Source organism: Macrotis lagotis, chromosome 5, assembly GCF_037893015.1.
Source record: "Macrotis lagotis isolate mMagLag1 chromosome 5, bilby.v1.9.chrom.fasta, whole genome shotgun sequence".
Taxonomy (NCBI): Eukaryota; Metazoa; Chordata; class Mammalia; order Peramelemorphia; family Peramelidae; genus Macrotis; species Macrotis lagotis.
Genome location: NC_133662.1, coordinates 142,022,848 through 142,039,841, shown reverse-complemented (window position 1 = coordinate 142,039,841; position 16,994 = coordinate 142,022,848). Strand labels below are relative to the sequence as shown.

Below are 16,994 nucleotides of genomic sequence, written 5' to 3'. Positions count from 1 at the left end.
CATGCTATCAACTTCAGGCTCAGAATCTGAGTCTTGGACCTGCAGAGGCTGAAGGAAATCAGTCAGTCATTCAGATCAAGAGAAATAAAGGAAGATGTCTGTAGCTCATTTAGCTGAGGACCTCAAGGAAGAGCTGACGTGCTCCGTGTGCATGGACTACTTTAGCCACCCAGTGACCTTGGGCTGTGGCCACAGCTTTTGCCACACGTGCCTCCTTGGGTGCTGGGCAGCAGTAGACCAAAGCACCTGTTGTCCTGAGTGCAGAAGTGTCTTCCAGATGAGAGACTTAGAGCCCAACCGTCGCCTCCAGAGGTTGGCTGGCATAGCCAGAAGTCTCAGACCCTACTTGCTGCAGATCAAAGAGGAAAGGATCATATGTGCGGAACACAAGAAGGATCAAAGCCTGTTCTGTGAGGAGGACCGATGCTTCCTCTGTGCATCTTGTCTCCAAAGTCAGGAGCACGGCAACCACACAGTGCAGCCTCTCCACCAAGCTGCGGAGGCTTCCCGGGACAAGCTGCAGGAAGCTTCGAATCTCCTCTGGAGAGAAGTGGAGACAGTTCAGAAGACGCTGGCTAGAGAGAGAGAAAAAGAGGAGATCTTGAATAAGCAGTCACTTACTTGGAGGGAGAGTATTAGGATGGAATATGGAAGATTACTTAATTACCTGAAGAATGAAGAAATGTGGTACCTTAACAGACTGGACTGGGGCGAAAAGGAAAACCGGCAGAAGTTGAGAGAAAGCGAAGTGAGACTCTCACAGCACCTCCAGAAATTAACGGATGAGATCATAACCATCGACCAACATTGCCAGCAACCCAATATCCAGCTTCTCCGCGTGGCGGGAGACACATTTGCGAGGATCCAGTCACTGTTGAGTGAGCATCCAGAGGCTGCCAGAAATCCACCGCCCATGACTCGCATCACCGGCATGTTTGAAATGATGAATAGGTTCAGAGTGAATGTGACCCTAGATCCTGAAAGCGCATCTCCTTACCTCATCGTGTCTGATGATTTGAAGACAGTCAGAAATGGAGGATGGCTGCAGAATGTACCTGTTACCCCAGACCGATTTGAAGATGAAATCATTTTGGGCACTCAAGTATTTACTTCTGGCATTCACTACTGGGAGGTGGATGTGGGAGACAGTAACCAATGGACACTTGGTGTGTGTAAGGCATCAGTGAACAGGAATTCTAGTGTGCCACTCTTTCCCGGAGACGCATTTGTGATTACATACATACGAGACGAGGATTTTTGCACCGTGATCGGCAATTGCTGCCCCTCCCCACACCATTCAGTGTCCCCTATCCACAGGGTAGGGATTTTTCTGGACTGTAATGAAGGTATGATTTCATTTTATGATGCTCTGGAGAGATACGTCATATTGACTTTCCCACGTTTCCCTCTCTCTGAGCCTCTGCGACCACTGTTTTCTCCTTGTCCTCCAATAGAAGGGGAAAATTCAATTCCAATGTCCATCATCCCATGACACATCCATATCTGATGCCACTTTTCGTTGTTTCTTCGCCTGATAACGGGGTTGAGTGACCGGCCCAAGATCACACAGCTAGGTCATTCTTGGGTGTGTGAGGCCACATTACAACTCGGGTCCTCCCGAGCCTGCCGTAGGTAATCCATCCACTGTACCCCCAAGTTGCCGCCCTCATGTCTCTTCTATCTCTGATACATTCCTAGTTATCAGTTTCAAACTCTCCTGCACAGGACATGTGCCACAGGAGCATTTTGTCCTGTCACTGGGGGTCATCCAACATTCAGTATCTGAGATAAATTACACAAATGTAAATTAAGTTAAGAAATAAAAGGGATTTTTCAAAAAAGAGCACTATTCTCAGATTCTTGAAAAGAGATCATTCAGCGAGACCCGATCAGGGTTTGTTCAATATCTGGTGTCGTTCTGTCTTTAATCCCTTGCCCTACTTCTGTGAAGCTATATCGATATAGATACAACAGGGACATGAGTCTTTTTTTCCAGTCGTAGTCAGCTCTTCGTGACACCATTTGGGATGTTATTGGCCACGATACTGCAGTGTTTGGCCATTTCCTTCTCCAGATAATTTTACAAATGGAGAAATGGAGGATGGTAGGGCCGAGTGGTTTGTCTGGATCTGAGGCAAAATTTGAACTCAGGAACAGGAGTGTTCCTTACTCTGGGATTGCTACTCTACTCAGTCTTGCCACCCAGCTGCCCCACAGACCAAGTACCAGTCTATTTGAATTTCAGTTTTTCTCATTGCAGATGGAGTTTTGCTTGCTCATACTGCATACTGCATAAAGCATTTGTGTAGATGCAAAGAAAGAGTTCTGTAATTGTGAAACCCAAGATGAACTATATTCTCTTATTTATTTATCCAAACTTCTTCCAATAAAATGCTCTGCTTTTCCTTCAAAATAAGGTGACTCTTTGTGTTTCTTTGTACCCCGTTAAATGCTACAAAGGAAGAATTTAAACAATAAAAATGAAATGAACGTATTGCAAGAATAATTAAGAACAAACAACAAACAGTTTAGTAAAAGAGGCACAGAAACACAGAAGGAAAAACCAGCCTGTGGAAAACAAAATTGGCTTCATGGTAAAAGAGGCAGGAAAAAATGCCTTTAGGAACAGAACTCCTTAAAAAGTAGAAAAGACTGCATGGAAAAGGAGGGTAATAAAATCTGCTGAAGAATGGAAAAAGAGGTATAACCTTCCTCAGAAGAAAATATCCTTTTATTTAAATGGGAGGGCAAGGAGATTAATTGACTTGTTGCTGGTCACCCAGCTCGAGAGTTTCAAATGTCTGAGACAAGAATTGAACTCACATCCTTCTCACTGAAGGACTGGTTTTCTCTCCACTCTACCAGTTTCGGACCAGGGAGGTAGCCATGAAAATATCAGTTATTTCGATTCCTACTCTTATTACCATTATCACTACTATTTTTACCATTCGGCACAAACGAAGGCCTGAAACTTCCAATTGCCCTGACCCATCAACTGGGTCTTCGTTCTGAGTGAGCTGTGGTCGTCATGTCAACTTAATATGGAACAAAGTCCCTGCCTTGACTTCCTTTGGTCAGTGGCACTGTCACAGACATAGTGGATAATTCTGTCAATTTTAAAAAGGAAGGGATGAGAGATGTTGTTCCAAAATAGGCAATTTAACTTTATTTGCTCAGAAATAGGAAACTCTCCTGGAAGCTAGTTTCACCAGATTTGATCTCCTCAGACTCAGATTCCAAACCTGTATTCCTTTTTGTGATGTTCTAGGACCTAAGATGCACTTCTCCCAACTCACACCAAGAAAGTGTTAACCTACCTGGTTCACACCTTTGCTGTTCCAGAGCAGCATTCCCCTGAGTTTGAGCTAGCCAGGAGAAGGCTTGACATCATCAACAAACACTTATTGAAAGCCTATAATATTCTAAGTAGGGGAGACAAAACTTAATGTAATAGTAGGTATCATGTGACATGCTCAGAGACGATTCTTAATGTTATATAATTGTTTCTATTTATTCATTTTACCCTTGTTATTTTGACAGGCATGAAATAGCTCTGTGAGTTAGTTCCTACATTCAGAGCCCTTCGTTTTCAAAGTCCAGACCGGAGGCAGTTATTTTTTATCATACTAGTACCATGTAGGCAGTCCAACAGCATCTTAGAATCAATTTTTGAAATATTTGAACCTAAATTCATCTCCCAGCAATGTCCTAATCCATCAAACCTATCCATTTGTATATCACAAAACTCCACCTCGGTTCTTGTTCATTAAAATGAAGAGAGTAAAATATTCCTGATGTAAATCAAAGGCCCAATTAAAGATTCAAAGATAATATCTGTAAAAACTTTTAGATGCATAGTTTTCTACATTGCATCAAGAACCACTACTATATGAATATCATAATTTAATTAGTATCACATTGATTTGTATTTTCATCCAATTCTCCTCCGTGGGAGGTTTGAGTTCCCATTTTGTCTCTGACAAAGCACAACCCCGAAGTAAACAACATTTTTTCCTTTTCTGTTTCCATTTTTGAACTCAGTAGTATATTCTTCTTCCCAAATGCATATAAAGAAAATTTTCAGCATTCAGTTTTTGAAAGATTTTGAGTTCCAAGTTGTTTCTCCATTTCTCTCTCTCTCTCTCTCTCTCTCTCTCTCTCTCTCTCTCTCTCTCTCTCTCTCTCTCCCCCCCGCCCACTATGAAAAGTTTTCTGATATAGGCTATACATGGAAAACATATTTCCACATTAGTCATGTTGTGAAAGGAAAAACCGAAAGAAAAGGAACCCCGCCCCCAAACAAACAAACCCGAACAAACAAAGTGAAAGTGGCATGCTTGATCTGTTTTCATCAGTTCTGCGCTGCATGAGGATAGCATTTCCCATCTTGGATCTTTTGGAATTGTCTTGCACCATTGTATTACTGATCAGAACTAAGTGAGTCATAGCCGATCACAGCAGTGCTGTCTTACTGTGTATCATGTTCTCAGGGTTTTGCTCACTTCACTCAGCAACACCCAGTGGGATATTTTTCTGAATTTGCCTGCTTATCATTTCCATAACTAGTGCTTTGAAAGTATTTGCTGAAGTGAACCCGTTGAGTGGAGGCCTCTGCCACGCTACCTTCTTCCCAGGGGTGGATGAAGCTTTGGAAGCCAATTCTACAGCAGAGAGTGGAGCAGCAAGGGGTGCATCAGGGGAGTTGACACCTCCCAGGTGTGAATCTAGAGAGCTGGAGACTCGGGGCTGTGAGGGATATAAAAAGGGACATGCTATCAACTTCAGGCTCAGAATCTGAGTCTTGGACCTGCAGAGGCTGAAGGAAATCAATCAGTCATTCAGATCAAGAGAAATAAAGGAAGATGTCTGTAGCTCATTTAGCTGAGGACCTCAAGGAAGAGCTGACGTGCTCCGTGTGCATGGACTACTTTAGCCACCCAATGACCTTGGGCTGTGGCCACAGCTTTTGCCACACGTGCCTCCTTGGGTGCTGGGCAGCAGTAGACCAAAGCACCTGTTGTCCTGAGTGCAGAAGTGTCTTCCAGATGAGAGACTTAGAGCCCAACCGTCGCCTCCAGAGGTTGGCTGGCATAGCCAGAAGTCTCAGACCCTACTTGCTGCAGATCAAAGAGGAAAGGATCATATGTGCGGAACACAAGAAGGATCAAAGCCTGTTCTGTGAGGAGGACCGATGCTTCCTCTGTGCATCTTGTCTCCAAAGTCAGGAGCACGGCAACCACACAGTGCAGCCTCTCCACCAAGCTGCGGAGGCTTCCCGGGACAAGCTGCAGGAAGCTTCGAATCTCCTCTGGAGAGAAGTGGAGACAGTTCAGAAGACGCTGGCTAGAGAGAGAGAAAAAGAGGAGATCTTGAATAAGCAGTCACTTACTTGGAGGGAGAGTATTAGGATGGAATATGGAAGATTACTTAATTACCTGAAGAATGAAGAAATGTGGTACCTTAACAGACTGGACTGGGGCGAAAAGGAAAACCGGCAGAAGTTGAGAGAAAGCGAAGTGAGACTCTCACAGCACCTCCAGAAATTAACGGATGAGATCATAACCATCGACCAACATTGCCAGCAACCCAATATCCAGCTTCTCCGCGTGGCGGGAGACACATTTGCGAGGATCCAGTCACTGTTGAGTGAGCATCCAGAGGCTGCCAGAAATCCACCGCCCATGACTCGCATCACCGGCATGTTTGAAATGATGAATAGGTTCAGAGTGAATGTGACCCTAGATCCTGAAAGCGCATCTCCTTACCTCATCGTGTCTGATGATTTGAAGACAGTCAGAAATGGAGGATGGCTGCAGAATGTACCTGTTACCCCAGACCGATTTGAAGATGAAATCATTTTGGGCACTCAAGTATTTACTTCTGGCATTCACTACTGGGAGGTGGATGTGGGAGACAGTAACCAATGGACACTTGGTGTGTGTAAGGCATCAGTGAACAGGAATTCTAGTGTGCCACTCTTTCCCGGAGACGCATTTGTGATTACATACATACGAGACGAGGATTTTTGCACCGTGATCGGCAATTGCTGCCCCTCCCCACACCATTCAGTGTCCCCTATCCACAGGGTAGGGATTTTTCTGGACTGTAATGAAGGTATGATTTCATTTTATGATGCTCTGGAGAGATACGTCATATTGACTTTCCCACGTTTCCCTCTCTCTGAGCCTCTGCGACCACTGTTTTCTCCTTGTCCTCCAATAGAAGGGGAAAATTCAATTCCAATGTCCATCATCCCATGACACATCCATATCTGATGCCACTTTTCGTTGTTTCTTCGCCTGATAACGGGGTTGAGTGACCGGCCCAAGATCACACAGCTAGGTCATTCTTGGGTGTGTGAGGCCACATTACAACTCGGGTCCTCCCGAGCCTGCCGTAGGTAATCCATCCACTGTACCCCCAAGTTGCCGCCCTCATGTCTCTTCTATCTCTGATACATTCCTAGTTATCAGTTTCAAACTCTCCTGCACAGGACATGTGCCACAGGAGCATTTTGTCCTGTCACTGGGGGTCATCCAACATTCAGTATCTGAGATAAATTACACAAATGTAAATTAAGTTAAGAAATAAAAGGGATTTTTCAAAAAAGAGCACTATTCTCAGATTCTTGAAAAGAGATCATTCAGCGAGACCCGATCAGGGTTTGTTCAATATCTGGTGTCGTTCTGTCTTTAATCCCTTGCCCTACTTCTGTGAAGCTATATCGATATAGATACAACAGGGACATGAGTCTTTTTTTCCAGTCGTAGTCAGCTCTTCGTGACACCATTTGGGATGTTATTGGCCACGATACTGCAGTGTTTGGCCATTTCCTTCTCCAGATAATTTTACAAATGGAGAAATGGAGGATGGTAGGGCCGAGTGCTTTGTCTGGATCTGAGGCAAAATTTGAACTCAGGAACAGGAGTGTTCCTTACTCTGGGATTGCTACTCTACTCAGTCTTGCCACCCAGCTGCCCCACAGACCAAGTACCAGTCTATTTGAATTTCAGTTTTTCTCATTGCAGATGGAGTTTTGCTTGCTCATACTGCATACTGCATAAAGCATTTGTGTAGATGCAAAGAAAGAGTTCTGTAATTGTGAAACCCAAGATGAACTATATTCTCTTATTTATTTATCCAAACTTCTTCCAATAAAATGCTCTGCTTTTCCTTCAAAATAAGGTGACTCTTTGTGTTTCTTTGTACCCCGTTAAATGCTACAAAGGAAGAATTTAAACAATAAAAATGAAATGAACGTATTGCAAGAATAATTAAGAACAAACAACAAACAGTTTAGTAAAAGAGGCACAGAAACACAGAAGGAAAAACCAGCCTGTGGAAAACAAAATTGGCTTCATGGTAAAAGAGGCAGGAAAAAATGCCTTTAGGAACAGAACTCCTTAAAAAGTAGAAAAGACTGCATGGAAAAGGAGGGTAATAAAATCTGCTGAAGAATGGAAAAAGAGGTATAACCTTCCTCAGAAGAAAATATCCTTTTATTTAAATGGGAGGGCAAGGAGATTAGTGGACTTGTTGCTGGTCACCCAGCTCGGGAGTTTCAAATGTCTGAGACAAGAATTGAACTCACATCCTTCTCACTGAAGGACTGGTTTTCTCTCCACTCTACCAGTTTCGGACCAGGGAGGTAGCCATGAAAATATCAGTTATTTCGATTCCTACTCTTATTACCATTATCACTACTATTTTTACCATTCGGCACAAACGAAGGCCTGAAACTTCCAATTGCCCTGACCCATCAACTGGGTCTTCGTTCTGAGTGAGCTGTGGTCGCCATGTCAACTTAATATGGAACAAAGTCCCTGCCTTGACTTCCTTTGGTCAGTGGCACTGTCACAGACATAGTGGATAATTCTGTCAATTTTAAAAAGAAAGGGATGAGAGATGTTGTTCCAAAATAGGCAATTTAACTTTATTTGCTCAGAAATAGGAAACTCTCCTGGAAGCTAGTTTCACCAGATTTGATCTCCTCAGACTCAGATTCCAAACCTGTATTCCTTTTTGTGATGTTCTAGGACCTAAGACGCACTTCTCCCAACTCACACCAAGAAAGTGTTAACCTACCTGGTTCACACCTTTGCTGTTCCAGAGCAGCATTCCCCTGAGTTTGAGCTAGCCAGGAGAAGGCTTGACATCATCAACAAACACTTATTGAAAGCCTATAATATTCTAAGTAGGGGAGACAAAACTTAATGTAATAGTAGGTATCATGTGACATGCTCAGAGACGATTCTTAATGTTATATAATTGTTTCTATTTATTCATTTTACCCTTGTTATTTTGACAGGCATGAAATAGCTCTGTGAGTTAGTTCCTACATTCAGAGCCCTTCGTTTTCAAAGTCCAGACCGGAGGCAGTTATTTTTTATCATACTAGTACCATGTAGGCAGTCCAACAGCATCTTAGAATCAATTTTTGAAATATTTGAACCTAAATTCATCTCCCAGCAATGTCCTAATCCATCAAACCTATCCATTTGTATATCACAAAACTCCACCTCGGTTCTTGTTCATTAAAATGAAGAGAGTAAAATATTCCTGATGTAAATCAAAGGCCCAATTAAAGATTCAAAGATAATATCTGTAAAATCTTTTAGATGCATAGTTTTCTACATTGCATCAAGAACCACTACTATATGAATATCATAATTTAATTAGTATCACATTGATTTGTATTTTCACCCAATTCTCCTCCGTGGGAGGTTTGAGTTCCCATTTTGTCTCTGACAAAGCACATCGCTGAAGTAAACAACATTTTTTCCTTTTCTGTTTCCATTTTTGAACTCAATAGTATATTCTTCTTCCCAAATGCATGTAAAGAAAATTTTCAGCATTCAGTTTTTGAAAGATTTTGAGTTCCAAGTTGTTTCTCCATCTCTCTCTCTCTCTCTCTCTCTCTCTCTCTCTCTCTCTCTCTCTCTCTCTCTCCCCCCCCCCGCCCACTATGAAAAGTTTTCTGATATAGGCTATACATGGAAAACATATTTCCACATTAGTCATGTTGTGAAAGGAAAAACCGAAAGAAAAGGAACCCCGCCCCCAAACAAGCAAACCCGAACAAACAAAGTGAAAGTGGCGTGCTTGATCTGTTTTCATCAGTTCTGCGCTGCATGAGGATAGCATTTCCCATCTTGGATCTTTTGGAATTGTCTTGCACCATTGTATTACTGATCAGAACTAAGTGAGTCATAGCCGATCACAGCAGTGCTGTCTTACTGTGTATCATGTTCTCAGGGTTTTGCTCACTTCACTCAGCAACAACCAGTGGGATATTTTTCTGAATTTGCCTGCTTATCATTTCCATAACTAGTGCTTTGAAAGTATTTGCTGAAGTGAACCCGTTGAGTGGAGGCCTCTGCCACGCTACCTTCTTCCCAGGGGTGGATGAAGCTTTGGAAGCCAATTCTACAGCAGAGAGTGGAGCAGCAAGGGGTGCATCAGGGGAGTTGACACCTCCCAGGTGTGAATCTAGAGAGTTGGAGACTCGGGGCTGTGAGGGATATAAAAAGGGACATGCTATCAACTTCAGGCTCAGAATCTGAGTCTTGGACCTGCAGAGGCTGAAGGAAATCAATCAGTCATTCAGATCAAGAGAAATAAAGGAAGATGTCTGTAGCTCATTTAGCTGAGGACCTCAAGGAAGAGCTGACGTGCTCCGTGTGCATGGACTACTTTAGCCACCCAATGACCTTGGGCTGTGGCCACAGCTTTTGCCACACGTGCCTCCTTGGGTGCTGGGCAGCAGTAGACCAAAGCACCTGTTGTCCTGAGTGCAGAAGTGTCTTCCAGATGAGAGACTTAGAGCCCAACCGTCGCCTCCAGAGGTTGGCTGGCATAGCCAGAAGTCTCAGACCCTACTTGCTGCAGATCAAAGAGGAAAGGATCATATGTGCGGAACACAAGAAGGATCAAAGCCTGTTCTGTGAGGAGGACCGATGCTTCCTCTGTGCATCTTGTCTCCAAAGTCAGGAGCACGGCAACCACACAGTGCAGCCTCTCCACCAAGCTGCGGAGGCTTCCCGGGACAAGCTCCAGGAAGCTTCGAATCTCCTCTGGAGAGAAGTGGAGACAGTTCAGAAGACGCTGGCTAGAGAGAGAGAAAAAGAGGAGATCTTGAATAAGCAGTCACTTACTTGGAGGGAGAGTATTAGGATGGAATATGGAAGATTACTTAATTACCTGAAGAATGAAGAAATGTGGTACCTTAACAGACTGGACTGGGGCGAAAAGGAAAACCGGCAGAAGTTGAGAGAAAGCGAAGTGAGACTCTCACAGCACCTCCAGAAATTAACGGATGAGATCCTAACCATCGACCAACATTGCCAGCAACCCAATATCCAGCTTCTCCGCGTGGCGGGAGACACATTTGGGCGGATCCAGTCACTGTTGAGTGAGCATCCAGAGGCTGCCAGAAATCCACCGCCCATGACTCGCATCACCGGCATGTTTGAAATGATGAATAGGTTCAGAGTGAATGTGACCCTAGATCCTGAAAGCGCATTTCCTTACCTCATCGTGTCTGATGATTTGAAGACAGTCAGAAATGGAGGATGGCTGCAGAATGTACCTGTTACCCCAGACCGATTTGAAGATGAAATCATTTTGGGCACTCAAGTATTTACTTCTGGCATTCACTACTGGGAGGTGGATGTGGGAGACAGTAACCAATGGACACTTGGTGTGTGTAAGGCATCAGTGAACAGGAATTCTAGTGTGCCACTCTTTCCCGGCGACGCATTTGTGATTACATACATAAGAGACGAGGATTTTTGCACCGTGATCGGCAATTGCTGCCCCTCCCCACACCATTCAGTGTCCCCTATCCACAGGGTAGGGATTTTTCTGGACTGTAATGAAGGTATGATTTCATTTTATGATGCTCTGGAGAGATACGTCATATTGACTTTCCCACGTTTCCCTCTCTCTGAGCCTCTGCGACCACTGTTTTCTCCTTGTCCTCCAATAGAAGGGGAAAATTCAATTCCAATGTCCATCATCCCATGACACATCCATATCTGATGCCACTTTTCGTTGTTTCTTCGCCTGATAACGGGGTTGAGTGACCGGCCCAAGATCACACAGCTAGGTCATTCTTGGGTGTGTGAGGCCACATTACAACTCGGGTCCTCCCGAGCCTGCCGTAGGTAATCCATCCACTGTACCCCCAAGTTGCCGCCCTCATGTCTCTTCTATCTCTGATACATTCCTAGTTATCAGTTTCAAACTCTCCTGCACAGGACATGTGCCACAGGAGCATTTTGTCCTGTCACTGGGGGTCATCCAACATTCAGTATCTGAGATAAATTACACAAATGTAAATTAAGTTAAGAAATAAAAGGGATTTTTCAAAAAAGAACACTATTCTCAGATTCTTGAAAAGAGATCATTCAGCGAGACCCGATCAGGGTTTGTTCAATATCTGGTGTGGTTCTGTCTTTAATCCCTTGCCCTACTTCTGTGAAGCTATATCGATATAGATACAACAGGGACATGAGTCTTTTTTTCCAGTCGTAGTCAGCTCTTCGTGACACCATTTGGGATGTTATTGGCCACGATACTGCAGTGTTTGGCCATTTCCTTCTCCAGATAATTTTACAAATGGAGAAATGGAGGATGGTAGGGCCGAGTGGTTTGTCTGGATCTGAGGCAAAATTTGAACTCAGGAACAGGAGTGTTCCTTACTCTGGGATTGCTACTCTACTCAGTCTTGCCACCCAGCTGCCCCACAGACCAAGTACCAGTCTATTTGAATTTCAGTTTTTCTCATTGCAGATGGAGTTTTGCTTGCTCATACTGCATACTGCATAAAGCATTTGTGTAGATGCAAAGAAAGAGTTCTGTAATTGTGAAACCCAAGATGAACTATATTCTCTTATTTATTTATCCAAACTTCTTCCAATAAAATGCTCTGCTTTTCCTTCAAAATAAGGTGACTCTTTGTGTTTCTTTGTACCCCGTTAAATGCTACAAAGGAAGAATTTAAACAATAAAAATGAAATGAACGTATTGCAAGAATAATTAAGAACAAACAACAAACAGTTTAGTAAAAGAGGCACAGAAACACAGAAGGAAAAACCAGCCTGTGGAAAACAAAATTGGCTTCATGGTAAAAGAGGCAGGAAAAAATGCCTTTAGGAACAGAACTCCTTAAAAAGTAGAAAAGACTGCATGGAAAAGGAGGGTAATAAAATCTGCTGAAGAATGGAAAAAGAGGTATAACCTTCCTCAGAAGAAAATATCCTTTTATTTAAATGGGAGGGCAAGGAGATTAGTGGACTTGTTGCTGGTCACCCAGCTCGGGAGTTTCAAATGTCTGAGACAAGAATTGAACTCACATCCTTCTCACTGAAGGACTGGTTTTCTCTCCACTCTACCAGTTTCGGACCAGGGAGGTAGCCATGAAAATATCAGTTATTTCGATTCCTACTCTTATTACCATTATCACTACTATTTTTACCATTCGGCACAAACGAAGGCCTGAAACTTCCAATTGCCCTGACCCATCAACTGGGTCTTCGTTCTGAGTGAGCTGTGGTCGTCATGTCAACTTAATATGGAACAAAGTCCCTGCCTTGACTTCCTTTGGTCAGATGCACTGTCACAGACATAGTGGATAATTCTGTCAATTTTAAAAAGAAAGGGATGAGAGATGTTGTTCCAAAATAGGCAATTTAACTTTATTTGCTCAGAAATAGGAAACTCTCCTGGAAGCTAGTTTCACCAGATTTGATCTCCTCAGACTCAGATTCCAAACCTGTATTCCTTTTTGTGATGTTCTAGGACCTAAGATGCACTTCTCCCAACTCACACCAAGAAAGTGTTAACCTACCTGGTTCACACCTTTGCTGTTCCAGAGCAGCATTCCCCTGAGTTTGAGCTAGCCAGGAGAAGGCTTGACATCATCAACAAACACTTATTGAAAGCCTATAATATTCTAAGTAGGGGAGACAAAACTTAATGTAATAGTAGGTATCATGTGACATGCTCAGAGACGATTCTTAATGTTATATAATTGTTTCTATTTATTCATTTTACCCTTGTTATGTTGACAGGCATGAAATAGCTCTGTGAGTTAGTTCCTACATTCAGAGCCCTTCGTTTTCAAAGTCCAGACCGGAGGCAGTTATTTTTTATCATACTAGTACCATGTAGGCAGTCCAACAGCATCTTAGAATCAATTTTTGAAATATTTGAACCTAAATTCATCTCCCAGCAATGTCCTAATCCATCAAACCTATCCATTTGTATATCACAAAACTCCACCTCGGTTCTTGTTCATTAAAATGAAGAGAGTAAAATATTCCTGATGTAAATCAAAGGCCCAATTAAAGATTCAAAGATAATATCTGTAAAAACTTTTAGATGCATAGTTTTCTACATTGCATCAAGAACCACTACTATATGAATATCATAATTTAATTAGTATCACATTGATTTGTATTTTCATCCAATTCTCCTCCGTGGGAGGTTTGAGTTCCCATTTTGTCTCTGACAAAGCACATCGCTGAAGTAAACAACATACTGCAGTATTTGGCCATTTTCTTCTCCAGATAATTTTACAAATGGAGAAATGGAGGATAATAGGTTTGAGTGCTTTGTCTGGATGTGAGGCAATATTTGGACTCAGAAAGATGAGTGTTCCTTACTCTAGGATTGCTACTCTACTCAGTCATGCTACCTAAGTACCTAGCTGCCCCACAGACTAAGTACCAGTCAATTTGACTTTCAATTTTCTCATTCCAGATAGAGTTTTGCTTGCTCATATTGCATACTGCATAAAGTATTTGTGTAGATGGAAAGAAAGCGTTCCATAATTGCGAAACCGAAGATGAAATACATTCTCTTATTTATTTTTCAGTGCTTCTTCCAATAAAATGCTATTCATTTCCTTCAAAATAAGGTGACTTTATTTTTTGTATTCCATTAAATACTAGAGAGAGAATTTAAAAATAAAGGTTAAATGGAAGTATTGTACGAAAAATCATAACAAAAACAACAGTTTAATAAAAGAGGGATAGAAATGTAGAAGGAAAGACTAGCCTCTTAATAACAATATTGGTTTAATAGTAAAAGAGGCAGAGAAAATTCCTTTAAGAAAAGAACTCTTTAAAAATTAGTAAAGTTCAAATTGAAAAGGAGGGTAATAAAATCTACTGAAGAATGGAAAAAGAGGTATAAATTCCTCAGAAGAAAACATCTTTTTTTTAAGAGGGGGCAAGCAGATTATTTGGCTTGGTGCTGTTCACACCGCTGGGTAGTTTCAAATGTCTGAGACAAGATTTGAACTCATATTCTTCTAACTGAAAGAGTGTTTCTCTATCCAGTCTACCGTCTTGCTGACCAGAGTTGTTGCCATTAAAATATCAGTTATTTTGGTTACTACTCTTATTACCATTATTGCTACTATTGCCATGTGTTGTGAAAAATGAATCAAAACTTACCTCTTTACTGAAATTCCAATTGCCCAGACCCATCAACTCAGTCTTTGTTCTTCATGTCAACTTAATTTGGAATAAAGTCCTTGCCTTATCTTTCTCTGAGCAGTGGCACTGTCACATCCATAGTGGATAATTCTGTCAATTAAAAAAAGAAAGACCTCAGGAAGATAAGTGTTCCTTACTCCTGGATTGCTACTCTATTCACTCTTGCCACATAGCTTCCCCACAGACCAAGTATCCCATCTTTTTGACCATTTTGTTTGTTTATAATACATACTGTATTGATTGTTTGTATAGACCGAATGAGTGAAATGTTGTTAAAAAAAAGTATTTTGGAAATTTGAAGCCTAAAATGAACAATATTCTCTCACTATCATTTGTCAAATCTTCCAATAAAATTCTGTCTTGACTTTCAAAATAATGTGACTCTTTGCATTTCTTTATATCACAATAAAAGCTGCAAAGTAACAATTAAAAGTAAAAAAAATGAATTTTTTTAGTTTTTAATTAAATGAAATTTAAGAAAAAAATAATAGTTTAGTGAAAGATGTACAGAAATACAGAAGAGAACAACCTCTTAAAAACATGATTGAGCTAATAGTAAAAAAAGTATAAAAAATTCATTGAAGAATAGAACTCCTTCAAGAGTAGAATATATCCAACTTAAAAGGAAGGTGTAAAAATTCCCTGAGGAAAAGAACTGCTTACAAAGTTGAATTGACCAAATGTGAGAAAAGGTATAAAATTCCTCTGTAAGATAAATTTTTTTTGTGAGACAAAGATGTTAAGTGATTTACCCAAGGTGACATAGCTAATTAGTATCAGGCATCTGAGGCCAGATTTGAACTCAGACATGGGTCATGCTTCTGAGTTTATTATACTGAAATGACCTCTATTTTGTTGTTTTTTGTGAGGTAAAGGTGATAATATCTATCAAATGTGTATGTCTAGGTGTATGCTAGAACTTGGAAAACTCAGAAGCATAGACTAATAAATAAGACATCCTGGAATATACAACACAAAAAAACACAAATTATGACATGCACATGGAAATTGACATGTAGATACCAACCACCAAACCTGGATGTATAACAAAAACTGTTTTCTCTTTGTTTTTGTATCTTGCCTAACCAATCACAGTGCCAGGGTCAGAGAGAAGCTTATCTCTCCAATTTTATTGGCTATTGTTTTTATTCTGCTTTCACCTTCTCCTCTTTGCCTCTCTATCAAATGGACTCTTTTTATTATTTAATATTTATTTATTCTCATTTTGTACATTTTGTTATACAAATGAACTCTTTAAAAATGTTTAAATAAGAAACTATCATTTTCAAGGTTACACAAATAATCAGTGGCATAAGTAGCATTAGAACTCAGATTTCTTAATTCCTAATCCATTTAACAATTAATAAACCTGCTTTCCTTTGTAAATTCTCACAGCTGAAGAATAAGATTCGTAGTAAAAAATACCACAGCACTTAAGCATAATCTAGAATGAACTTCTAGTCACATATTAGACAAGGTTCAGTTTATTAGGAAATATCTGAGTAGAAACATTGAGTGTTATGTTGATATCTTCATGACAGAAAACCCTAGTGATTATAGGAAATTATACATAAACTCTGAAGTCTTCAGAGAGAAGAGAGTTCTTTGGGGAATCATCAGAGAGGGAGGATTTTTCACTATTCCTTTGGGGAGATAGAATTAAAAAGAGCAATTCCCTAGTTTTCTGCACTTAATTTATTTCTCAGAGCTTCTAGCATTTTGCTTCTATTTTCCCCAATAGCAACTCTCCTGAGTGTTGATACAAAAATCATAAAAACTCTTTAGGATAGTTATTCCTAAAGCAAGCTTCCAAGAGATCTACTCTTCTAATCCCACAACCAAAAGAACAAATAAAGATATTCACTGAATCAAGATTGACTTCTCAAGGCAGGGAAAGTGCTGGACTCACTAAATACAGGTGAAAAATGTCTTTTTGGCAACATTTCTTTCTTTTCAAAAAATAATCAGAACTTAATGAATAGTGAAAATAAACTTGGAATTGTTGGAATGAAGGTTGCAAAGTTGACTGGGAAACAGGGAGCATGGTACCATGTGAAGAGTTGGATTTGGAGACAGAGAACCTGAGTTCAAATTGGTTATATTAAAATTTACAAATATATATGAACTTGGGAAAATCATTTAACATCTCAAAGTATCAGGTTTTTTTTTGTAAAATGGTGTTTGAATATGACCTTTAAGATTCTTTTTAAACCTAAACCTATGTTCCTATGACTAAATTAGATTAAAATAAAATTTAAAAAACAGAAAAAGTTTTTAAACATAGGAAGACAGAAAGTATAAATAAATTTAGAAAACAATAACTTATTTAGTGCAATGTAATAAAATGGCTCAATAAAAATTGAAATCATTGATTGATTCAATTATTATGTGTTTGAATCATTCTAAAATTCCTTTTTTTGGTATTTATGGTTTGATATGATAATCATAATAGCAGAGATTTAGAATTGTAAGGGACTTTGAGTTCAACAT

At 40.6% G+C, this 16,994-nt stretch overlaps 2 protein-coding genes and 1 pseudogene across 2 annotated transcripts; all 3 read left to right on the top strand.

Annotated features, from left to right (window-relative positions):
- The first annotated feature begins 94 nt into the window (after nt 1-94).
- Nucleotides 95-4,798, top strand: LOC141489400 (putative E3 ubiquitin-protein ligase TRIML1). Its single transcript, XM_074190047.1, has 2 exons — nt 95-1,346; nt 4,635-4,798. Exons 1-2 carry the CDS (start codon nt 95-97, stop codon nt 4,796-4,798), a joined length of 1,416 nt encoding a protein of 471 aa, XP_074046148.1.
- A 64-nt stretch (nt 4,799-4,862) lies between these two features.
- On the top strand, nt 4,863-9,563 carry LOC141489399 (putative E3 ubiquitin-protein ligase TRIML1). The gene is made up of 2 exons (XM_074190045.1): nt 4,863-6,114; nt 9,400-9,563. The coding sequence occupies exons 1-2, from the start codon at nt 4,863-4,865 to the stop codon at nt 9,561-9,563; spliced, it is 1,416 nt and encodes a 471-aa protein (XP_074046146.1).
- A 64-nt stretch (nt 9,564-9,627) lies between these two features.
- LOC141489398 (putative E3 ubiquitin-protein ligase TRIML1 pseudogene) lies at nt 9,628-11,025 on the top strand (annotated as a pseudogene).
- The last annotated feature ends 5,969 nt before the right edge of the window (nt 11,026-16,994 follow it).